General features: G+C 38.7%; 1 protein-coding gene across 1 annotated transcript; it reads left to right on the top strand.

The window, feature by feature from the left end:
* Positions 1–17,864: 17,864 nt before the first annotated feature.
* LOC149239190 (aquaporin PIP2-5-like) lies at positions 17,865–18,708 on the top strand. Its single transcript, XM_089369783.1, has 4 exons — positions 17,865–17,894; positions 18,013–18,098; positions 18,164–18,258; positions 18,368–18,708. Exons 1-4 carry the CDS (start codon positions 17,865–17,867, stop codon positions 18,706–18,708), a joined length of 552 nt encoding a protein of 183 aa, XP_089225909.1.
* The last annotated feature ends 8,212 nt before the right edge of the window (positions 18,709–26,920 follow it).

Raw genomic sequence — 26,920 nt, 5'->3', positions numbered from 1 at the left:
TATATATATATATATATTATTTTTTTAATTTTCATTTTTTATTTATTTTTTGTTTTTCTTTTCATTAATTTTTTATTCAAAATTTTTATTTTTACAAGTTAATTCTGGTTTTTTTTCTTTATATTTTTATAGGTTTTTTGTGTTTTGTCTTTTTGTTTATATATATATATATATTTGTTTTTTATGTTTTATTACCAACATGAAAATCACTAACATTTAAAGAACTTATCCACACTTAATACATTAGAAAATTTAAAGTGTAAAAAATAAGCCCTCTAAACAAAAAAGGGTAGATGCTCATCAAGATGAAAATCACTAACAAAAAAAATGTTCACACTTGATACATAAAAAAAATTGAAGTGTCAAAAATTAGAAATCTAAAAAAATATGTTGTTGTTGCATCAACACTTTTTAAAACCAGCATGAAAATCAGTGACATTTAAAAAAAATGTTCATACTTGATACATAAAAAAATTTAAAGTGCCAAAAATATGCCAAAAAAATGGTGTATTCTGAATGACCATTTTTCAAAATCCAATGATTTTTTGCTACCTCAAAAAAATCGGTACTAGGTAATTTTCTCATTTAATTGGTAACTATGTTCAAAACCATGTATATATAAAGTATGCTACAAAGAAATCATAAACCCTAATTTTAATATGATATTTATATCTCTTAAAAATTAAGAATATATAAATTTTGAAATGCAACATCAATATTTTTCATATAAAAAAACATAAAAATAAATAAGTTTATTTTTTTTCTAAATAAATAAATTCTAAAAAACATCTAAATGGTTCATGCAATTAAATTAATTTAAGTGAATATTGTAACTAAAAAATATGTTGTTATTTATTTTATATTAAATTCATTATCCACTTATGAATTAAAAAATGTCAAATTAAAAATAATATAATATAGTATATAAATGACTCTATTTATTGTCTTGTATATTTTTCTTAGTAAAACTATATAGTAAAAATAGATATTAAAATAGATTTGATAAAAAATATCAAATTAAAAATAATATAATATAATATATGAATGACTATATTTATTGTCTAGAGGAGGTTTCATATCTCGTGAGAGGAACAGTGGAAGAATAACTAGGGTTTCAAGTTTCTAAGCACCATGGAGCCGCGCAAAGGGGGGACCTCCACTCCCTCCTACAGGCAGGTAGTGGCCAGTAGAGGCAAGAAACCTTTAGAATCTGGCAAAGTGCCTTTAGGAGATAGGGATAAGAATCTGGAAGAGGATTAGGATATCGCCAGACCAAGAGAGGACAATAGCATGAAAGATAAGGAGGAAGAAGACAAAAAACAGGGAGCAAAAAACAAGGCACAAAAGGGGCCTTGCAAACCCAAGGCTGAGGTCACTCCCAGAGTAGTTTTAAATGATCCTGCCCTACAGGTGCACAGGGATCACATGAGGAATTATGCTATCATTTGAAAATTCATGGGATTATGGCCCACTGAAAAGGAATTACAAGCATGGATTAAATACCATTGGAAACTGAAAGGAAGCATAGACCTACACCTTGGGTCAAAGGGTTTCTTCACTGTGGTCTTCACAAATATTGAGGATAAAGACAGGGTGTTTGAAGGAGGACCCTACTTCTACACAACAGTGGGCCTCTACATGTAGCCGTGGATAATGAATTTTGTCCCAGAGAGAGAAACTTTTACTTCGGTTCCGATCTAGGTAAGACTTTACTCCCTACCTCTTGATTATTGGCAAACGAAATCGTTATCTGCCATAGGAAATAAACTAGGACATTTTGTTAAAGCCTCTGAGGCCACCAGAAGGGGAAAATACACCTCCTTCACAAGAATATGTGTCGAGATGGACATATCAGGAGCCCTACCAGACGAGGTCATCTTAGAAGTTTTTGATGAAGAATGGGTGCAAATAGTAGATTACGAACATATTCCCTTTAGATGTCGTAGGTGCCATGAGCATGGGCACCTTTTTAGAGACTGCCCTCTCAGCAAAACAAAGAACAAAAGTAAAGCAACCCCTATGAAAGACACTAAAAGATTTCACAAAATGGGACATAGAGGAAAAGGAGGCAAAAGGGGGCCAAAGCAACAACAAACAGAAAGGAAACATGCCAATCTGAATAGGTTCCAAGTTCTCCAAGAAGAGGAAGGAATATCAAATGAAGATCAGATATGGAAGGAAGTTCAAGGGAAAAGGAGAAAGAAGAAGATAGGGAACAAGCATAGGATGCTACTAAACAGAAAGAAATATTGCTGAATGATGAAGAACTCGAGATGGATCAAGAAATTACTCAAAGTGAGATGGAAACTGAGGATCGAGAACTGCAGGAGATTCTAGATAGAGAAAACCTAGATCTGGAAGGTTTCTTGAAACAGGGAACCAAGGGAGGGGTAGACTCATTACCTTAAGAATATTTCAACAAAGTACAACAACTATTCCTATGGAAAACTCAGGACAAAGGGATGGAAAAAAAAAGCAACAACGAAAGGTTGGGCAACGAAGGAGTGAAAACTATGAAAACCACACCAGAACTAGCTCCCAGATACCCAGGAAAGAAAAGAGGTAGGAAAAAGTAGAACGAGCTACTGATGGAATGTGGAAAGCTAATGATTGATTCAGGTAAGATGAAAGACCTATCCAGTTACTCCTTTACAGATCTTTAATAATGAAGTTCACATCTTGGAATATCAGAGGTTTAGGTAATAAAAGGAAGCAAAGATTAGTTAGCAATAGAATGAAACAAGAAGCTTCAGATATGATCTTTATCTAGGAAACTAAATGTTCCATTCAAAAAATCAAAGAACTTAATAGTAAATGGCTCAATAAATTTGAGTTTCTTGAAGTTAAAGTAGATAATACAGTTGGAGGCATACTCACTCTTTGGAACCCCCAAAAGATCGGCATAATAGATGCTAAGGCATCTAGGAATTATTTATCAGTGGTTATACAACCTGTGGGAGACAACGAGACTTATTTGGTCACAAATGTCTATGGGCCACAAAGACTAGATGATAAACTGAAATTTCTAGATTCTCTTGTAGAACTTAGAGATAGACATGCAGGAGTTCCTTGGATAATGGGCGGGGACTTCAACATGATTAAATCACTCTCAGAAAAAAAAAAAGGGGGAACAATAACTTTAAATAAAGATTCTACAACATTTCTAACTTTCATAGATAATATGAAGCTAGTTGACACTGATAAGAATAATGACCTCTTTACTTGGAACAACAATAGAGAAGGGGAGGCACAAGTAGCCTAAAAATTAGATAGATTCATAATTTCATAGGACCTTATGCTCATAGACAAGGAAATGACAATGAGAATTCTCCCCTTTGGTGGCTCGGACCATTGGCTTGTACAAATGGAGGTGCAGGGCATAGGCACCCCCAATAATAGGCCTTTCAGATTTGAGAATATTTGGCTAACCCACCCTGATTTTATCAGTAACATAGAAAGATGGTGGAAAGAGGATCTGTACATTCAGGGAACAAGAATGTTTTTTTCTTCACAAAAGACTAAAATACATCAAGCTCAGACTCAAAGACTGGAACAAGAATTTGGCAATATTTTTGTAGCAAAAAAAGAGGTTGAAGATAAGATGCAGACACTTAATCAAACTCTTATTACAGAGGGCTTTGACAGAGTCAAATATGAGGAAGTCACCAAACTTCATCAAGAATGGGAGAACTTATGCAAACAAGAGGAAATATATTGGAGACAAAAATCTAGAGTTCAGTGACTAAAACAAGGGGAACATAACACCAACTTTTTCCAGAGATACACCATGGCGAACAGATCCCATAATAGGATCTCTTCAATCAAAGACGAGAGAGGTCATCTTCACAATTCCCATGAAGGAATAGAATCTGTGCTAGTACAACACTTTCAAGGTATAGCAAAGGAGACCACTACAGACAGAGAACACTTTATCAGGGACTTAACAAGGCATATACCTAGGTTAGTATCTATAGAGGACAATTTCAATCTCAACAAGCGAGTGATTGACGAGGAGGTCATTGATGCAGTTAAGGATATGCGGAATGGCAAAGCGCCAGGCCCTGATGGTTTCAATGTGGATTTCTTCAAAGCCTGTTGGAGCATTCTTAAACAATATATTATGAATGTGGTGGAAGATTCCAGGTTGAATAGAACCGTTCTATAGGCGCTCAATACTTCCTTCATCTCCTTGATCCCCAAACAGGATAATGATCAGACTCCAGACAGGTTTAGGCCCATAGCTTTGTGCAATGTGGTGTATAAAATTATATCCAAAGTTGTTGCCAATAGACTCAAACCCCTTCTCCCTGCTCTTGTGTCCGTGGAGCAATCAGGTTATGTGGAGGGTAGACAAATTCTCAATAATATCATTCAAGTGCATGAAGTGGTGCACTCATTGTTAAGCAATAAGAAGGCAGGAATGATTATGCAACTGGACCTTGCCAAAGCTTATGATAAGCTAAATTGAACCTATATTAGGAAGGTCCTTCTAGCCTTTGGCTTTGATCATAACTGGGTAAGCTGGGTTATAGCATTGGTCACTTCTTCTAGCTTTTCAATATTGGTTAATGGTTCTCCTTCTAAGACCTTTACTCCCTCAAGAGGTCTCAAATAGGGAGACCCGCTATCTCCCTTTCTCTTTATCCTCATGATGGAAGGACTTGGGCAGTCTATAAAGCATGCAAAAGAAGGGGGTTATATCAAGGGTATCCAACTTTCTGAAAATGTACAAGCTTTGTCCCATCAACAATTTGTTGACGACACTATGCTGCAGGGAGTCCCCACGGTAAAAGAAGCTCATGCTTATAAACAAATCCTACATGACTTTGCTATGGCCACAAGTATGGAGGTAAATTTGTCCAAATCTAAGATTTTTTCTTTAATACTAATATCGTTATTTAGAGAAACATCTCTAGAATTCTAGGCTTTCAAAGGGAGGTCCTTCCTTCCAAGTACCTGGGAGTTCCTCTAACTGATAAACCTTTGCACAAAAACATCTCAGAGCCACTAATCAATAAGATGCAGGATAAAATCAGAAAATGGACTATCAGATCTTTAAACTTGGTAGGCCAGTTGGTGCTTACAAAAGCTGTTTTGCAATCAATCCCCATTTTCTTGCTTTCAAAACTTCCAGCTCCAAAGGGAGTTTTACAACAAATGAGAACTATTCAAAGAGACTTTCTTTGGGGCAAGGGGGAGGAGAGAAAGAAATGGGCCTTGGTTGCCTGGGATAAGCTTTGTGGCACTGGGTAAAAGAGCCAAAGGCTCAGTGGGCTTGTGTATGGAAAGAAAAATATGCCAGCACTTGGAAAGAAAATGATCACATAAGGATGACAGGAATCATAAAAGGATCCCACATTTGGAATAAGGCTTGGGAGAATAGAGAATTAATGCAGAAAAACAGTTTCTGGGAAATTAGAGAAGGGGACCTTGCTCTGTTTTGGGAGGATAGATGGCAACAAGAACCTACTTTGTTAAGAGAGGACTTTTTGGACCTAAAGAAAGAAATGGACACCAAAGGGCTTTTCAGGGTTGAATATTTTTTGGAACAACCCAATCCAGAAGACAAATGGAGAAACTAGATGAATATAGAATTTGGGGATGACAACCCCTTGAAAGTAAAAATAGAGGCACTACTGCGAATTTTGGAACAAAGGAAGATTCTTGTTTCAGAGGGGCATGACCAACTCAGATGGGGCAACAATAATGAAGACACCTTCAATATTAAGGAAGCCAAGAAGGTATTCCTTGAGCTAGATTCCCATGTTCCGGACAGGGTTTGGTAGAATCTCTGGAAGCATCAAGGTTGGATGAAATTAAACTCTTCATGTGGCTCGTTCATCACAAGAAAATTCTGACTTGGGAAAATATTAGGAAGAGGGGTGTTTTAGGACCTTCTAGATGCCAACTCTGTGAAGCCCAAGAGGAGACAATGGAGCACCTTCTCAATGACTACACCTTTACCTCTAGGTTGTGGGACTCTTTTGCTACGATTTTCCAACAGATGGACAGGGACAAAGAAAGCATTATCAACACCCTAAATAACTAGAGACGAAACTTTTCTGAGTATGAGTTTCTTCGCTTAGCTTGGGTTTTAAGTCTAGGCTTCATAATTTGGAATGTTTGGAAAGAAAGGAACAATAGAATCTTCAAAAATGTTCATAGCACCACCCAACACATTTTTGAGTAGATCTTAAGACAGCTCAAGGAGACAGTTGGCACCCTTGTGCGCAACTCCCCAAAAATCCACCTTCAGAAAAGGAGAGGCAGATTCTTTTTCAGCTGAGTATGCAGGGACTTATACCATAGGGAATGGATAGGAAGGTTATGAATCTGCCCAATAAGCCAGATTATTGGCATCCTCCTCCTCAGGGTTTTCTGAAATTTAACATAGATGGGGCCTCTAAAGGCAACCCAGGTCTTGTTGGTTTCGGAGGAGTGTTACGAGATGATAGTGGCTGTATTCTTTTCATTTTCCATTGCCATCTGGGAAGAGCTACAAACAATATGGCTGAATTAATGGTGCTTGAACAGTGTTTAGATTTCTTGAAGCAAGATAATCTCCAGAACATTATTATTGAAGCCGATTCTGAGCTGATTATTAACTCGGTAAAAAGAATTTGTTGTGGCATAGAGCCGGAAAAATTCTCAAGTCACTGGAGGCTGATACAGGTCTTTCAAAGGATTCAATTTCACCTCCTAGACTTATGCACTGTGAGTTTCACTCATGTGCGGAGGATGGCCAATAAACTGTCGAATGTTCCAGCCAATCAAGGAGTGGCTTGCACTAAAAACAGAGTCAAGATAATCTGGCGAGATATGCCTCAGAACAAATTAAGGGAACAATGTTTTAGTCAGGAAAAAGAGGACTACAAGGTATATCGAAACAGGGCCATAGAAATGGGATCTGGTTGACCTTTATGTAGAGTTTTGACACAAGCAAGGTCGTTTTGGGTATGCAAGTCTATGTTTGGTATCAGCGTACAAGAAGTTTCAGTGGATTGGCTGGAATCAGGGATCCTCTTCTTCTTTTGGCCAAGGCGATGGAACACAGTCTTTCACGGCAACCGCTATACCTCGCTTTCTTGGCCGGCGGCAGTTTTACTACCCTCGAAATGGTTTCCGATGTATCGCACCACTTTCAGGCTGGTAGCAGTTTTTCTTCTTCGGGAGCGATTCCACTCACCTTGCAACACATGGCTCAAGGTGGGGAGGCAATACCGCCCTCATCGCACGGTAATCTTTGGTAAGGTTGGGCCATGTGATATGTTTCAGGACCATTGGATCTACTGTGGTCAATCTACGACCAGGATCACTCGGGCTTGTTGGTGGGTTCAATTCTAAGGTTAACTTCCGTGCTGCTCGTACAATCTATCGGGTATCGTGCGCATCTGGCACATTTCAGGAGGTGTACTTGAACGAAAGTTATGTATAAAACGGACCCGATAGTATTATCAATTACGGTCTTCTAAGCTCATCGGGTCCGTTTTGCTTGATAATTGGTGTGCTTATTGGTTGCCCAAAATTTCTCTCTTCCATTGGATCTTTGGTTCAAGATCTAATGACTAGTTGGGTGTTAAGCCTTTTGTACAATATTTCTTTTTCCGATTGAATAGAAGGTTCCGCTCTTGCCTTAGCAAAAAAGACTATATTTATTGTCTTGTATATTTCTCTTAATAAAACTATATAGTAAAAATAGATATTAAAATAGATTTGATAGATGTACCCAATAAAACTATATATTAAAAATAGATTTGATAGATGTACTCTTTATTAAATGTTATTACACTTAGTTTGGTACTTTATACAACGACAATTCATTTTCAGAAATATTTAGATTTGATAGGTGTACTATTTCTTAAATGTTTGGTTGTATACAACATTTTTTTTATTTTTTGTTATATTTATTTGGCTAACAATTTAATTTTACACATTATGAAACTAGTCATTTCATATAAATAAACCAATTAGAAAATAGATATTCAAATTTTAAAAAATTTCAAAATTTATTTTTGATTTTCAAAATATTTAGTTTAATATTTATTTTTTTCAAAATTTTAATGAATTTTATAAAATCTATTTAATGTCAAAACTAATTGAAAATCAAATCTGATTAACTAAAAACAAAAACAATATAACCTTTATATAACCAAAAAAACACTTCAATTTTTTTTCATTTCCCTAAATAAAATGACTAACTAAAATTCATGTGTTTGAAGACAAGCGACTAGCCAAAATAATAATAATAAATGAGTTAACACATAAAAATATTAATAAATAATATAACACATATTTTTAACCATAATAACTATGTAATTCAATAATTTTAACACATGCTTTTAACCATGGTTACTATTGTAATCCAACATTCATAATTGATGACTACCGCGCCTCCACAAATCGATGTGATCTCCTAACTTTTGAATTTTTTTTTCCTAACATTTGTTTAGTATCTATTTGTTACCCAAAAAAAATTTGTTCGGAAAATGGTCTTATATGAACCGTGATAATAGGAACATCGTGGAAAATGATGGTTTTGTATGAATGGTATTAACACTGATAATTGGATATGTATTTGTTTGTTTTTTTGCAATTATTCGTAAATTATTAATATTGATTTTTTTAGTTTTTTATAATGTTAAAATTATAGTGAGTTGCAGGAGGCTTCTCCCCACGGTTTTTGAGTATACGAATAAAATCTTAAATTAAAATAAATATTTTGTTTCTCTAGGTCCGATAGATTAATATTTGATCTCAGCGGATATTAACCACCACCATCATCATCATCAATTATTAAATTGATTATAAAGTTTAATTTTTATTAAATATTGTAAAATATTTATATTAATACATATAAATAAATTAAATATTAATATTTTTTTTATATTTTTAATTAAATTAATTAATTAAAAAAATTATATATAGGTTTGAGTTATATAGTATTGGTTAGTTATAATTTTACTCATAATATTATAATAAAATTTATTCACAAATTAAAAATATTTATAATAAATAAAATTAATGGTTTTTTTTAATATATAAACAATACTAATATAACATAAATTTGTACAACAATATTATTATAGGCTGGAGTATGTCTTAAATTCGTTTTTGTTTGGCTAAGGGCTAGTTTTCCTCGGAAGTAAGGACACAGATTAACCACCCAAGACCCATAGATATTTGGCAGACTACCAACGAGTTATTCCAAGTGGCGTGGTATGAGTCAGCCTGCATTCGTGGTTAGCAGCCCAAGATGGTTGTCCTCACTGCTAGTTTGACAACTGAATTATGATAGGTTTTCCGACAGTGTAAAAAAAACAACAACATTATTATGAAAAAAGTGGTTTTTTTAACATATAAATTGATGCCATATAAATTTATATAAGTAAAAGAGTTTCTAAGATAAATAAGACTCTTTAATAATTAATTATTAAGATAATTTTTATTCAAAATCCAATAAATAAACTCTTTCCTAAAATCAAATTATTTTTGAATTATCCAAAATATATTCAGTGTATAAAAAGTTTAGATAATTATAATTTTATTCAAAATCCAATAAATATTCGTAAAAATATGTAACTTTTTCTTAAAATCAAATTATTTTTGAATTATCCAAAAAAATATTCAGTATATAAAAAATTTAGATATATATATTTTTTTTTTACAGTAAAATTGATTAAATGATTTGTCATTTGAATTATTTAAATAGTATGTGTAAATGTAAATATTAAAAATATATATTATTATTAATTGAATTATAAATTAAATAGTAATATTAGTGTTGAATTGAGGTTTTTTTTTGATCCATATCAAGTTTTTATAAGAAGAGTCTTTGATGAAAATCACATTATAATTCATTTGTCGACGTGTTTCGAACCAAATGAATTGTAAAATAATATTAGTAATTAAACAATTTATATTAGAAAATAAATTATGATAATTTTTTATAACAATAATTATGCCAATAAGCCTTTTCTTCGCTGGCTTGAGATGGGAGAACAATGTTCACCCTAGCTAATGAGAAAGTTTGATTTTCACCCTTCCAACTAATTAAAATTTTCATATGTTTGTCTCTCCAACTAATGGAAGTTGCCCTCTGCACTATTTCCTTCCGCCAACGTGCTCCCCATACCTACTTGTGACGATTCTGTACTCATGCCACCCTTCGCCATACCTGCTTTTCCAACATTGAAGAGTGTTCGGTCACACCATTGCCAAAGGTAAGCATGTGGTATCTACTGGAAATCTTGCCCGCTGATATGGCTTAAAATATGTGCAAATGGTAGATGGCAAGGCTTTAGATGGTTTTCATGAGGGTTTTAAGGCAGATGGAGTTGTGTTGAAGATAGAGGTCGGGTGATCGATTACCTCAAAGGATTTTATTTTCTGTTTTTATAAGCAGGGCAGATGGTTTCTTTAAGCGAGGGTTTACTGCCATAAGTGTCTGCTAATGCATTTGATTTATTTTGTGAAGGAATAAGTGCTCAAGGGTTTCATATCTGCTGGTATTCAATAAATGGTTGAAGGTCTTCTTGTGACGCGAACTAGGGATTAGATGGCTATGGACACCGATACTCAAATTTCGTCTCAGAACAAGCAATGTCTTGTGAAAAAACTGGGATCCTGTGATGGGAGAATTCAAGACAAGGAAATATCATTGTTAAGGTTGTGGCTTACTTCTCAGAAAGAATTGAGTGAGGAGGATTTGAAGAAAATTTTAAAGGTGTATTCTACTTTATTTTGAATGTTGATAAGCAAGCATGCCAGGGTGCTTCTTTCGGAAACCTGCTATCTACTGTTGCAAATCTTGACTTGAATCTTGCACAACACTATTTCCAGGCCTTTTTCATGAAAATAAAAAGCAAATGGAGGGGTGTCGATCTTTTCAGGCTTGATATGTTTTATCTTTTACTTGTCCGCATTCTTTAGGGCATGTTCTCTGTAGTTGGAAGTAATGGTTGGGATTTTGTAAGATTTTTGAGATACACAGATAGATCTAGATCTGCAAAACAATAACAAGCTTGCAAGAGAAGGAAGGAAGCGAGCAAGAATTGAGAAAAGAATGAAAGTGATTCTATAATATTAGTTTTAGAATAAATACATAAAAGCAACTAAGTTAAGCTTAGTTGTACATGCAATAACTAAAGCTAACTAAAGCTAAGTGTGCTTTATCTTATGCTAATGTGTACATGTGCCACATGCATGCAAGCAATAAGTTAACTGGAGCTAATCTAGGTGCATGTACACCAACACAGCTAGTCTAAGTGCATGTACACCAACTGGAGCTAATCTAGGTGCATGTACACCAACACAACTAGTCTAAGTGCATGTACACCAACACCCCCCCTTAAGCATAACTTAGGTGAGTGTGATGCAAAATGAATGGCGTAAAATCTGCTTTGAACCGTCTGATTAGTGGGCGGTGCAGAGAAATAAAAAGGAATCGCGCTGTTAAAGGGGGCTGCAGAGCACTGAGACCTCAGGGCATCCATATGACCGATTTTTCTGATTGGCGAGGAGAAGGAATGGGAACTGAATTGCGTAATGGTGTTGGGATTACTCGAACTGGGCGAGAAGACGGGCATCCATCGAGCTGCATTATTAATGCCACTGGAATTGAAAAGATTCAAGAACGACGGCCTCTTGACGGCATACACCACTTCAGCCTTGGATTTTTGGTTGTGGGGACTGAAACCGAGTCTGGGTTGACCCGACGGCCTGCGACTCCAGCTGATGTAGAAGTGATCAGTCTGAGCAAATCCTTTGTGAAACGAAACAATGTCACCGGTTTCCAATTTCTTGTCCTTCACAAACCGACTCCACCCTTTGGTCAGCACGTAGCTCTGGCTGCTCTTCCAATACGAGTAACGGAAACGCCAGATTTTCCCCGTGTTATCCTCGAAATCCAAGACCGACCCCTTCTCGCTGGAATCTATTACCAAAGGGAAGTATTTCTGAGCATGCAGCTTGGGAATAACAAGGCGATTCAGTTTTCCCACGTCACTGGGCGTGACGGCCTTATCGAAAAGGTGCTTCAGCATTTTCTCCCCTTCCTCGCCCATGAATCGTCGCGGAACGAACTTCTCTGCCTTGTAGAACAGTTTGGGATCCCGGGTTGCAAACGGTTGGTACCCGCACAACATATCGCCCTTCTTCACCGCATAACACCCGCCGTGGGATTCGACGAAGAAATCTTCCTTGGCTTTCCCGTACTGCAGTGGCACAGGCGGCTCTATCCTCATCACTTCGTACGCAGTAGACCGAACCAAGGCCATGCTCTGGAGAGCCTTGCCATTGAGTCCCCCATGTGCTTCAACAGCTCCGCGGACCTCTTCGGCCAGTTCTGTGTGCAATTTGCCGCCGGCGTCGGCAATATATTTGAGCATACTGGTAAAATAAACGCGCAGTCCCCCGAAGGCGTTGAAAGCGATGTAAAACACAAGATTATTGCAGGCCTCTTCTCTGTTCAGGCCAAACTGCTTTTCGGCCACATCCAGCGCGGAAGTCGCATTCATCCACAGGAAATTATAGAGTTTGTGGTAATACTTGGAGACGAGGAAGAAGGGCAGAGGAAATAAATGGATGGTGAGCTCGTCCAACAATTTCGGAAGGACGCCTGAGCTTATGGTAGGACCGGCCACAGCAGCGACCCACTTTATGATACAGGAAGGACCATCGGTTCCGAGGCTGGCTGGGCCGGGAGCCACCGGGTCAGCGCCGGCAATGGACCGGAAAAGAAAATTACACAGCAATTGATCCATCTGATCACTGAAACTTGCCTTCCCGCTACTCGCCATTTCATTCTCGAGGGCCACGCTGAGCTCATCGAACACCTTGGCAAACTCTGGAAAATTTCTCTCTCGATTTCTGCAGAGTAAATCAAGGCACCAGCGCTTAAGCCTGTGATGTTTTTCACAGCATGAAGGTAGCGGAACCAAATCCCAAGTCTGGTTCTCAATGAGAGAGTTATATTCCTCATCCATGGCAGCTTCCCATTCAGGATGCCCATTTGCTTCTGCATAAGTTTGTGGATCAGATCCATGCATCATATAAGCATGCATGGGCATGGATGGCTCCATAGCTAAGAGTGCTTGTGGATCTTCCTCAAACAGAGGGATAGAGGCAGGATCATCAAGGATATCACTCATGATGTGCCATTTTTGTGTTGAAGGTGGTCGAGACTCTTCCGAACTACATGCAGAAGTATGATCTCGATGTTCAACAAATGGTGGTCTACTTTCTTCATTTGCATGCGTAAGTAGCAAAATAGAATCTGATTGAGGAACAAAATCAGAAAATGTATACAGACGAGATTGATCATTTACCTTGCCAGATGCAATCTTCAAATTGGTTTGCATGTCATAAATGCTCACGGAATCTAGGGTAAATTCCACTTTCCTTCCGTTGCTTGTGTGTGTCATCTGATACACTGAGAGAAGATTCATAGCAAGCCTTGGAGTATGCAAGACATTTTCAAAACTTCCATCTTCAAATTGCACTCTTCCTTGTCCAGTTGCTGCAACTGCAGAATTATCCCCCATGAGAATGGGAGGACCTGAGTATGCATGTAGAGAAGAAAAGGATTCCTTTGAAGAAGCCATATGATGTGAAGCTCCTGAATCGATGATCCATTCTTGTGGTGCAGAATGAAGAGCAATCAAAGCATGCCTGTTACCTCTTGGATCTGGTGCTTTTTCTCCAGACTTCTTCTTAGCATTCTCAGGAATGTGGTCTCCAAGATTGTGTTGCTGGAGTGTCTGCGCCATAAGATCTATAGTCTTCTTCATGCATGCAGATTCAGGATGAAAACCACGGTGGAAATAATTGCACATTGATTTCCCTTTCGTTCCTTTCCTTTCCTTTGAGCCAGATGATCCATCAGGGGGTTTGGGATTTGCCTTTCCTTTTGCATGCACAGTAAGTGCATGCGCTTTGGAATTTTTAAGTATGCCCATTTTGATGAGCTTATCTTGCTCATGTATCAAAGACTGAATAAAAGAATCCAGTGAGGGCATCTTCCAATCTGCACCAGTTGCAGATCTGACTGTGTGGAATGTAGAGACGAATACTGCATACTCTGGACCAAGTTTTGATAAAATGGAAAGAATCAACTGCTTTTCTTGCTTGGATTTGTCGATCCCGCATCCTTTCAGCTGCACCAACAAGGCTTTATACCTTGTGAAAAAATCTTGAATGTTCTCAAAGTTTCTCGGATCTAATGAGTTTAACTCATTTTCGAGAATGTGACCTTGCATTTCATCCTGTTTTCCAAACAATTCTTCCAAAATTTTCCATACTTCATTTGGAGTTGAACATGATTCAACATGAAATAGCAGTTCCGGAGAAATAGATAAACATAGGATGCCGAAGGCCTCGTCCATGCGATTGAAATATCTTGCTTTCTCCACTGCCGATGTTGGTTCAACTTCCGTTCCCATGGTTATTCGAAATAAGCCTCTACTTCTGAGATGAAGTTGAATCTTTGGCTTCCATTCGAAATAATTATATGGAGTGAGAATTGTCGATTGTGGAAACTCCAATTTAGACTCCATTCTTTGTTGTTGCTTCAATCTTCTGAACCTGCAAATAAAATTGCTTGTGCACTAATTACAAATCCCTGTGCTCTGATACCATGTAAGATTTTTGAGATACACAGATAGATCTAGATCTGCAAAACAATAACAAGCTTGCAAGAGAAGGAAGGAAGCGAGCAAGAATTGAGAAAAGAATGAAAGTGATTCTACAATATTAGTTTTAGAATAAATACACAAAAGAAACTAAGTTAAGCTTAGTTGTACATGCAATAAATAAAGCTAACTAAAGCTAAGTGTGCTTTATCTTATGCTAATGTGTACATGTGCCAAATGCATGCAAGCAATAAGTTAACTGGAGCTAATCTAGGTGCATGTACACCAACACAGCTAGTCTAAGTGCATGTACACCAACTGGAGCTAATATAGGTGCATGTACACCAACACAACTAGTCTAAGTGCATGTAGACCAACAGATTTGAAGCTTGTAGATGGATTCTTAGGGGGCATGACAGATTTACTAGTTGTAGATAAGTTGCCAATTCAGAGAATGAACTTTCGTTTTGTAGATGGATATCTTAATGAGTTTCACTGTGTTTTCCCGATCCAACTAGACACTTTCGTGCCTATGACAAAGCCCTTTTACTCATTTTTTGCAAAGGGTTTGAGTAGGTTTTTGCTAAACAGAGTAGACGATAATGTATTTTCTTTCTTTCTGAAGAATAGACGAAACCTCTTAAAAATTAGGCAAGAAGGACATGATGTTGATGACAAAGTAGAAAACCTTGGATCAATTGCTTTATCGAGCAATCTCTCTCAGCAGGTCACATTTCCTTCTACCTTGCAAGATAATGAAAAGGTTCTGCATGATTCACAAAGGGATTTCAAAGGCCTTAGTAAACCTTTAACTCCATCTGGGATCGTGATTTTTTTGGAGAGCATTATGAAGCTGAAGATATTTCGTAATATATTTGTAGAGAAATCAGTAGATAGCAAGGCTCTTTCTATCAAAGAACTACCAACAGATTATGTTTCTTCATTTCACAGACAACATGTGAATAAGACAGAGAGCATTGAACAAATTGGTGAGGAGGTTCAAAATGAATTTGACTCATTTGAAAATAACATTAGTGAAAGTTTGACATGGAAATGCGATGGACAAGAAGCAACTGGTATTGTCAAAAGTTCTGAAATGAAATCCAACTCTGAAGCAGAAGAGATACAAGATTTTCAATGTGAAGTAACCTTCAAGTATGCATGCAGTTATGGAGTTGCAAAGAATGAAGTCAATGGGGGAGAAATATTGGAACTTCTTGATGGAGAGTCTGGTGATTTGAAGATGACAGATGTTATAGTCATCTCAGATCATGAGCAACACTTTGAGGAGACCGTTCTTGCATAATTGGATAATTGTACTTCACCAATACCTTCCCTATCAGTTCCAATTTCTCCTCTGCAAACTGGATCTAAGAAAAGGAAAAGGCCACAAAGTGGAGAAAATGAGCTTCTTGGAAGTTTAAGTCCGGTAAAGTATGATGAAAATGAAGAAGAATTTGTTTGTTCTGATCTGTTAAGTGGGGTTACCTCTACTGGTAAAAGTGGACAGAGAAAAGTGAAGAGGGTAAGATTCTCTTTAAAGAACAATCTGGTATGGAAGCCATATAGTCCTTTTCCCCAGAGATCCTAAGGGTGCCTCCATCTGCCGCTCCAAGAGGGAGTGCACTGAAGAAGGGAGTTCCTCCAGGACCAATTTGTATCATAAAAAACTCTCCAAGGAAAAAACTAGCCCTAAGGAAGAGGTTTGCGTTAGTTCGTAAAACTCTGAAGAACACCAAATCTGCTTCAGCCAGTTCAATGGTTTTACGAAGTCAGCGACCAATTTCTCGGTAAATTAGATGTAAAATACTTGCATCAACAAAATATAATGAAATGGATATCTTTGTTGATTCATATCCATAATGTGTTTAACAAAAAGAGTTCATGTAGTGAACCTTCTGTGGCATCTGGTCTACATTACTATGCTTGCCTTGCCAAAGATTGTTATTTTATGATTCTTTTCCTATGGCATATGATGATGTACGTAGACCAAAAATTTCCCATGAAAAATAGATTGAAGGCAGGCCTTGCACTGGCAAGTTCTAGGGAGCATCAGAAGGAGGTTGATTAGGCATGTTGTTCCCTTCATGCTTTGTTTGTTTTGAAAGGCCATAATAGCAGGCGGGAAGCAGACAACTGTGGAACGATTTTGGGAATTTAGAGACCACGAAAATGCTTCAGTACACTCGAGGGAAGAGATTGGACATGTGTCTCTATGAACATTCCGGAATATGGGATTAGTCATTGAAGGGATAAGTCATCTTTATTTCTGATTCTTCTTGTTTCAATTAGTTTATACTGACCTTTACCACAACCTCTTGATACATATTGTTCTGTTTGGATTTTTGCGGTGTACTCATTGTTTAGCTCAAACATGATAGTGGCCCTTCATATTAGTATTGAAAACAGATTCAACTTCGACAATATAGTGCTTATGGTAAACTAATATGTCCAGGACTATTTGACATGATGCTATAAGATTTGCAGAGTGTGTTGTGTTGTAGTGATAAACAAAATGTGACTCAGATTTTTCTCTTTAAAAGAAAAGCATGTGGTATCTATTGTTTGTCAAATGCACACTGCTGATAGCAATGCCTAGATAATGTATGAGCTTTTCTGTTTTCCCTATTTCAAAATGGAAATTTAGTCTTAAGGATGTCGTCTACTGGTACATAACAACAGAAAAATTCTCCCCAAATTGTCTTCTTGATTTCCTAGATTTGTCCTCTAAACACCACACTCTCGAAATCACAAATCGTATTGAAGCTGCCATACATGTATGGCATTAGAAACTCCTTGGGAAACAATCATACAATGGAAAGGAAAATAGAACAAATATGAAATATTCATGGGGTATTGTCAAAGATTTCATGGGGGATGCAAAGAAGAGGGAACTCCTTGCAGATAGAGCTGAGAGCCTTCTATTAAGCCTAAAGCAGAGATTGCCTGGATTGTCATAGACTGTCCTGGATATGAACAAGATCCAATATAATATGGTACATCTTCCCAACGTGACTTTGCCCTAACACTATAAATTTAATTCAAGTGGAAGTGTTTACAGACTTCGTGTGGTTGTCTTTCACTTGGATTATAAACTATCAGAGCAAGATATTGTCATTTAATTGTGTCAAAACTGAACAAGCTTTTGCAGTTTATTCTTTTATTTTTACTGTGACATATGCATCCTGCGGTGGAAATGGATGTAGGAAATTGAAATGTTTAGTATTTTATGTTTTAATGTGTTGTGTGCATTCTGTTGACATTCAGGTGTTTAGTAGGAAGTTTTTATGTTTAGTAGTTGATTATCTACTGTGATGTATGGATCCTCTTGACATGTTTACTGAAGGTTGATTAAACATGTTACTATGGTGTGGTTCGTTTGCAGGATGTTGGTCAATCCATTCTAGAAAGCTACTCAAGGGTATTGGAGAGTTTGGCTTTCAACATTATTGCTCGCATTGATGATTTGTTGTATGTGGATGACTTGAAAAAACATTCTAATCCCCATCAATATTCACTCATTCCTCCCCATCAAGCAAAGGTACCTGCAACGGAGTGGGGTTATTGGGAGAAGCCTCTGCTTTCGGAGGAATGATCTTCGTTCTCGTTTATTACATTTCAACAATTTTAGGTATAAGAGCCCACATGAATTCGGTATCCCTGACCATATAATTTGATTCTATGTATTTATTTTGGAGGCTAAGGTGAATTAGGTCAATCATCAATGCGTGTGTATGTAGTGGGTCACGTCAACCCAGCAGTCACGTTTGCACTGTTTCTTGCCCGGAAGGTCTCTCTTCCTCGCGCCCTATTGTACATTGTAGCTCAATGCCTGGGTGCCCTATGCGGAACTGCCCTTGTGAGGGGCATTCAGGGGAGCTTCTATGCCTCCAACGGAGGAGGATCGAACTCTGTATCTCTCGGTTATTCCAAGGAAACTACGCTTCTCGCTGAGATCATTGGCACATTCGTGTTGGTTTACACTGTCTTCTCTGCAGCAGACCCCAAGCGCAAAGCCCGCCACTCCCACATCCCTGTACATAACACAAATCATACTTCCCATCAAGTGACTCAGTTGTAGAGGGGTTTCTGCCAAGAGAGTTACTTCCCCATTTTTAGTTCCTTCGTCCTCAAATATGGCATACACTACAACCTTCACAAAACCAAATTTCTCTCCAATGCCACTAATAAGTCCTGGCAGGGCAGCCCAATCCCCTTTTGTTAGAAGCAGAGGAAATCCTCATAACTTCACTCCTATAAAGGCTTTGTATTCATAAAGGAGTGGGTTCTATTTTATCACTCTTCTATGCTAGATAAATTGTGCAAATATGACTTCGCTTCTACAACCACACATGAACTTATCCTTTCTGTATGTAGTTTTCATCCTTGCTCCTATTGCCATGAGAAAGGTGTGTAGAAATTTCTGTTTTCCCACCCCGGTTTTCAGTTTCTCCTTATTTCTCCCATATAGTTAAATGCCTTTTCCCATAACCATACATTTAACACGCTGAAAAAATAAATTTGCTGAAAACACAAATTCTGGAAATTTTACAGAACGCTGGAAATTGCAGAAATAAAAATCAGCAGTAATAAACAGCCATTAAAACACATTTAAACACTGAGATTTTTGGTCAATGTGACCCTGGAAAAACCCCCTACAACTCTTGGGGAAAACCAGTTTGAGAGCTCTTCTTTATTTCTGAAAATTGCCTTTTACAGTGAGAAATTTTCAGCAAAAAATCAGCAAGCAAATTTACAACTTATCTCTTTTCCCATGCTTCACAGCAAACTGGAAATTACAGCAAACAGGACAGCAATAAATGTTGTACGGTCTCCTTGATTTTCGTGCCCACTTTCAGCATTAAATGCTATTGTATGGCCCTCGTTTTGCGTGCAGAAAAACCAGCAAACTGCTCCTTGATTTTTGTACAAACCTCTCCTCGAAAATCGTGCCAAAATCTGCCTTTCACTATGTGCTGAATCAGCTGTACAAATCTGCTCAACTACTGCCTTGGAATGTGTGCCAAGCTGTTGTCTCCTTCTCCTCCCTGCTCAGAAATCTTTCTTGCTCTCTTGCTCTCCTTCTCCCAATCTGCTCATGAAAGAATTGAATCGAATGTAATCTTTTCCTCCTTTTCCTCCCTTAATATAACTCCAAATGACTTTTGGGTGAACCAAGTGACTTTTGGGTGATCTCTAAATCCAATGGCTGAAATAGGTTTAGATCAATGGCTGAGATTAAACGCTCATTTAAATCTCACTTTTTATTTTTTAATTCACCCCACTTTAATAAAGACCCACTTAGTCATTTATTTCCAAAGTCACTTTTCCTTTCTAATTTTTCATTTACTTTATAAAAGTCACTTTAAAATTAGACTTAGTAACTTTATCACTTAAAGTCACTTTTAAATTAGATTTAACTTTATAAAATTATAAAGTCACTTTAGGAGAAAAATTAAATTCTTTTGGACACTTTTCCCTAGGCCAAAGATCAAAGCCTAAGGGAACCACCTGTCCTCCAGTACCAAATTTCAACACTCCCTCTTACCGAGGAAGGTGTTCCTCACCACACCCATCTTGTCTCTGAAGTAGACATGCTTACCCCGTGGTAAGGCTTTGGTAAGGATATCTGCAACCTGCTCATCAGTGGAAATATACTCAAGCTTCACAACTCCCTTCTAAACATAGTCTCTAATGAAATGATATCTGATCCCGATATGCTTTGACCTGTCATGAAATACTAGATTCTCCGTGAGTTTAATGCAACTCTGATTATCACAGTAAATCACTGAAGGTCTCAACAGCTGACCAAATAAGCCAAACAACATCTTGCGAAGCCAGATAGCCTCACAACTAGCTAGACTGGCTGCCATATACTCTGCTTCCGCTGAACTCAGTGCTACTGACTGCTGCTTTCGGCTAAACCATGACACTACTACTGAACCCAACCCAAAACAGCACCCTGAAGTGTTATTCTTATCAGAAGCACAACCTGCCCAATCAGAATCAGTGTATCCTGCCAATCTCACTCCATCTCCCTGCCTGTAGTCCAGACCATAATCCACTGTCCCCTGCAAGTATCGCAAAATGTGTTTTGCAGCCACCCAGTGAACCTTCCTAGGCTCACACATAAACTGACTCATCTTGTTGACTGCAAAACAAATATCTGGTCTAGTGTTGACCAAATACATCAAGGAACCAATCAGCTGCCTGTACAATGTGGGATCCACCAACTCGGAATCCGAAGCATGAAGCTTCTTCTAGTTGGTGATCATTGGTGTCGACATGGGTCTACAATCCTCCATGTGGAATCTGCTAAGGATGTCCACAATATACTTCCCCTGCCCCAGGAAGAAATGCCCCTCCTCCTGCCACACCTCCAAACCCAAAAAGTAATGCATCAAGCCGATGTCCTTCATCTCAAACTCTGTCGCAAGATCTCTCTTGCAGTGCTCTATGAGTCTCTCTGCACTTGTAATGATCAAGTCATCCACATACAACACCAGAATGAGAGGCTCCTCACCAATCACAATAAAGTAAAGATTCGGATCTGCCTCACTCTTCGTGAAACCCATCCCCTGCAAATATGTATCTATCCTAGAGTACCAAGCTTTGGGAGCTTTCTTCAGGCCATAAAGGGCCTTCTTCAGTCTGCACACATGGGACTCCTTCCCATGCACCTCAAAGCCCTGTGGCTGCTCAATGTACACCTCCTCCTGTATGAAGCCATTGAGAAATGCGGTCTTCACATCCATCTGGTGGATCTTCCAACCCATCTCTGCTGCTATCGATATAATGGAGCGGATCGAAGTATATCGAGCCACGGGAGCGAAGGTCTCCTCATAATCAACTCCCTCTACCTGGGAGAACTCTCTAGCCACAAACCCCACTTTGAATTTCTCAATGTTGCCATCTGCAGCATGCTTTACCTTGTAAAGCCATCTGGAAGTAACCACGGATTTTCCCTCAGGCCTCGGCACCACCTCCCAAACATCATTCTTCATGATAGAAGAATACTCCTCCTGCATGGCCTCTCTCCAGACCTGCTGGCTAGCTGCCTCCTCATAGCTAGAAGGCTCAGAGTCAAGGATGCTGGTAACCATCGCCATATAGCTATAAAACCTCTCAGGTGGTCTACTCTCTCTGACTGGCCTCTTCGGCTCAACAACAGATTTGGCATCTCTCAAGGTGTCCTAAAGCCACTTGGGCTTTCTCTTCCCTGAGCATGCTTCTCCCATAGGAGAATGAAACTCCTCCTCCTCATCACCATCAGTAGCCTGAACTCCTGATTGTCTGTCTGTTGTCCTCCTGCCTGCACCTGAACCTGTAGAAGCTGAGGCACCGTGTGAACTGTCCATCAATGGACTCCCTAGTGAACTGCTCTGCATGCTGCCCGGAGCACCACCCCTCTGGCTCGGCGAGCCACTGCTCACTGACGGACTTGACATCCTCATAGATGTACCTCCGGATCCTCCTGATCCCTACCCACTAGATCCCTACGACTGACTCAACTGCTGCTGAGGGTCTGGCTGATCCAGATACTCTAACTCCCGTGACCTCCTAAAGGCCCTGTCCTCCTCGAACTTCACATCCCGTCTGACAACAACTATCCTCTGTGCAGGAATGTAAATCCGAAAGGCCTTTGAGGTCTCACTGTAGCCCACAAAGATACCCTTCTCTGCAGTGGGATCTAGTTTGGTCCTCTTCTCCTTGGGTATATAGGAGTATGTAATGCATCCAAAGATATGAAGATGACCAATATCAGGCTTCTTCCCAGAGAAAGCCTCCTCCGGAGTCATGTGCCCCAAGGCACGATGCGGACTCCTGTTCTGCAAGTAAACAGCTATGTTGCAGGCCTCTGCCCACAAGAACAATGGCAACCCCTGATCATGTAACATGGCTTTGGCAGCCCCTATGATGGCTCTGTTCTTCCTCAATAGTGAACCCCGTTCTGCTGGGGGTTGTAAGGAATAGTGAACTCCCTCCTAATGCCTGCCTCCGCACAATAGTCAACAAACTCTCCAAGGGTGTACTCTCCTCCATTGTTCGACCTCAAGGACTTGATCTTTCGACCTGTCTGAGTCTCCACAAGAGCTCTGAACTCCTGAAACCGCTTGAAGACCTCACTCTTGGTCTTCAAAAAATAAATCCAGGTCCTCCTGGAGTGATCATCAATGAATAAAACATAGTACTCATATCCACTCAAGAAAACATGAGACATCCGACCGCTCACATCAGAATGAATCAAATCAAGTATCCCCGTCGCTCTGCTGTCACTGCTGGGAAAAGGGGATTTGGCAAATTTGCCCATCGCACAACCTCTGCAAGTATCAAAGTGATCAGTATTGAAATCTGGCACACCTATAGTGATCTCCCACAATGTCCTCAAGGCTCCATGATACATATATCCCATCCTGCGGTGCCAAATCTCACACAGCTCAGAACTGCTAGCTCTGCTGTCGGTACTACTGCTCAATGCCAAAAGGGGCTGGAATGCAAACTTGTACACCTTTGCATGGCGTACACCTATCACTCTAGCTGAATTAGTTGGAGTGCCCCTGGGATACATCAACACTTGTCCTCCCCTGAACAGTACCTCATATCCTCTGTCCTCCAAAGCTGAGACGGATATGAGGTTCTTCCTCATCCCTGGCACATAAAGAACCTCTGACACCTTCAAGGGAGGTTTGGACTCCCTCTGAAATGTCACTGTCCCCACCCCGACTACTCTAACAACTCTGTCATCACTGAGTACTACCTCAATATCAGTGCCACTCTCTGAAAGCTCTGAGAAGTACTCATGGACTCTTGTCATATGACGTGAAGCTCCACTGTCCACATACCAGATACCTGAAGATGCTCCGCTAATCGAGGGAAAAGCATGCTCCCTCTGAACCTGTGTGGCAGGTGATCCTGCACTAGAGGACTCACACGTAGTGAACGAAAACTCTCGGTCAAAATGACCAGCAAAGTCCTCAATCTCTGCTAAAGCTGCCACGTCCTGGTTCTTCCCCTTCTTCTTCTTCTTCTCTAGACACACAACTGCATAGTGTCCCATCTTTTGACAATTCCAACACTTCACCTTGGAATAGTCCTTCTGTGTGTTTCCCTGTTTACCTTTACCTTTGCCTTTGCCCCCACCACTGCTTGTGGAAGCCTGCTTCTTCCCTTTGCCTTTCTTGCCTCTTGCCACCAGTGCTACATCCTCATCCTGCTCAACTGGCTTGGCTGCCCCAAGCTGACCTTTCATGATCTCTGTCTGAATGCAATCATCCCAAAACCTCTCCCATGTGGGAAGGGTATCACGTGCACAAACCCCATCAGCAAAGTTCAACCATGAATGGGGGATGCCATTCACTGCAATCTGCACCAACTCAGTGAGTGGAATGGCCTCTCCAATCGCTGCCAACTCATCTCTCACATTAGTAATCTTTGTGAGATATCCAACTGCACTATCATTACCCATCTTAATGTTCTTCAGCTTCTCCTTCGGGACCATCTTCCGGTTCTCATTGGTACTCTGGTAGAGATTGGACAATGCTGTCCACATCTCATAGGCATTGCTCTTTCCTCTCACATGAGGAATGCAATGGTCTTTGATTCCGTCTAGAATCAGCGTCTTACCCTTGTTGTTCTTTTTATTATAAGTTGTCAACTGAGTAGCATCAGTAGGCATAACAACAGGGTTCTGTGTGGTATGCACCATGATATCCCAGACTTCTACCTCCTCAAAGATACTCTACATTCTCTCCTTCCAAACGTTGTAATTTATATGCCCATCCAGCCTATCCTTCACCCTCAATCCCAATGACATCCTGTTGTCCTAAAACTGAAAAATAGCACTGCTGTAGTAAAGATAAAACTGTTGTTTATGAAAAAATCAGCTTGCTGGAATTTTCTGAGTGAAAAATCAGCAACTGTAATTTTTCCTTTTGCTGTCCCAAACTGCCCTTCAGCACTCAAGCTTCGATACCATGTAGAAATTTCTGTTTTCCCACCCTAGTTTTCAGTTTCTCCTTATTTCTCCCATATAGTTAAATGCCCTTTCCCATAACCATACATTTAACACGCTGAAAAAATAAATTTGCTGAAAACACAAATTTTGGAAATTTTACATAATGCTGGAAATTGCAGAAATAAAAATCAGCAGTAATAAACAGACATTAAAACACATTTAAACACTGAGATTTTTGGTCAATGTGACCCTGGAAAAACCCCCTACAACTCTTGGGGAAAACCAGTTTGAGAGCTCTTCTTTATTTTTGAAAATTGCCTTTTACAGTGAGAAATTTTTAGCAAAAAATCAGCAAGCAAATTTACAACTTATCTCTTTTCCCATGCTTCACAGCAAACTGGAAATTATAGCAAACATGACATCAATAAATGTTGTACGGTCTCCTCGATTTTCATGCCCACTTTTAGCATTAAATGTTGTTGTATGGCCCTCGTTTTGCGTGCAGAAAAACCAGCAAACTGCTCCTCGATTTTTGTGCAAACCTCTCCTCGAAAATCGTGCCAAAATCTGTCTTTCACTGTGTGCTGAATCCACTATACAAATCTGCTCAACTGTTGCCTTGGAATGTGTGCCAAGCTGCTGTCTCCTTCTCCTCCCTGCTCAGAAATCTCTCTTGCTCTCTTGCTCTCCTTCTCCCAATCTGCTCATGAAAGAATTGAATCGAATGTGATCTTTTCCTCCTTTTCCTCCCTTAATATAACTCCAAGTGACTTTTGGGTGACCCAAGTGACTTTTGGGTGATCTCTAAATCCAATGGCTGAAATAGATTTAGATTAATGGCTGAGATTAAATGCTCATTTAAATCTCACTTTTTAGTTTTTAATCACCCCACTTAGTCATTTATTTCCAAAGTCACTTTTCCTTTCTAATTTTTCATTGACTTTATAAAAGTCACTTTAAAATTAGACTTAGTAACTTTATCACTTAAAGTCACTTTTAAATTAGATTTAACTTTATAAAATTATAAAGTCACTTTAGGAGAAAAATTAAATTCTTTTGGACACTTTTCCCTAGGCCAAAGATCAAAGCCTAAGGGAACCACCTGTCCTCCGGTACCAAATTTCAACAAGGTGCAAAAGTGCAGCTTGTTAGGAAGTATTCTAGTAGAGGGAATGTATATTTCTATCAACCAAGAAATGGTTCGATTTAAGATAATTCATGAGCCCCATGGTGGAATTTTTGAAAATATTGTTTATGTTTCCCCTGTTCCTTAGGCTTTATCCAGTTGGTTTCAAAATTTCTAAATGCAGGGTCTTAGTCAGAGGAAGTTGAAAGTTGAAAACTCAGTTCTGGTCACTTATTTCTCCCGGAGATCCTGCATTACTCTAAAAAATAGAGGAAACTCCCAGAGATCCTGCATTGCTCTAAAAAATAGAGGAAAGTTCTCTTTTCCTCGGCTTGAAGATTTTTCATTATTGATTTTGGTACATATGTAGCTATAGCTTCCTGCAGATGGGATTATGTTTTAAAGAAAAAATGTATGAAGCAAATGAGAGACATGCATGGATTTATTGTAGTAAAAGTTGAAAGTTGGAGGTCAAAACTTTGTATGACTTGTAGAGTTTCTTATTGGTTCAACCAACAGGAATAGCAGATGATTTTTGATGAATTGGAAACAAACTTGTTATCAGTTTTGTAATTTATTATTCTTTCATCATTCTTGCAGTTGAGTGATAATACCCTTTTTAACTTTTCCTCTCTCTGTTGTTTTCCTATTTGTCATCTAACTTTCATGAGAGAAATAAACACAAATGATATTTGTATGAGGTTGGTTAGCTATGGAGACTGTGGGTCCTGGGAGGACAATGTGTTGCAATAACTTGGTTTACCACATTCTTAAGGATAAATATGGATTTTCTATGGATTTTGATTTGTCAGATATCATATGGTCCTTTCATCTCAACTTTTCTCAATCACATCTGTAATCTGACACTATTAATTGAGATTCCATGATGCTCCATGTTTAAGGTCTTAAATACTCTGTTGTGAGAACTGCACCTCTCTGTTAGCACAAGGATTTAGCATTTCTTCTTGGAGGTATAGCAACAATCACAAATATTATTTTACAAGTCTGGTGTTGTTACATCATTAAAAGGACATACACATTGTTTAACAGGCTATCATTTCAAATTGTTTAAAAAACATTGGTTGTACTTACTCAGAAAGCAATTAGTTGGTACTGTGGCAAAGTGGCTAAGACCTAGCCACTTTGATCAAACTTTGTCCATACAAGTAGACTTGGCTAGTGGCACTTACTTTAAAGTTACTAAACATCCTA

Source organism: Pinus tabuliformis, chromosome 8, assembly GCF_031772625.1.
Source record: "Pinus tabuliformis cultivar Carrire ecotype Pingquan chromosome 8, CPIR1, whole genome shotgun sequence".
Taxonomy (NCBI): Eukaryota; Viridiplantae; Streptophyta; class Pinopsida; order Pinales; family Pinaceae; genus Pinus; species Pinus tabuliformis.
This window is presented reverse-complemented; position numbering and strand designations above follow the sequence as displayed.

Coding starts and splice junctions, on each gene's coding strand:
- LOC149239190 (XM_089369783.1), top strand. CDS start 17,865: ATGTGTTGTGTGCATTCTGTTGACATTCAG. Junction 17,895..18,012: donor TGCATTCTGTTGACATTCAG/GTGTTTAGTAGG, acceptor GTTCGTTTGCAG/GATGTTGGTCAATCCATTCT. Junction 18,099..18,163: donor GCTCGCATTGATGATTTGTT/GTATGTGGATGA, acceptor CTCCCCATCAAG/CAAAGGTACCTGCAACGGAG.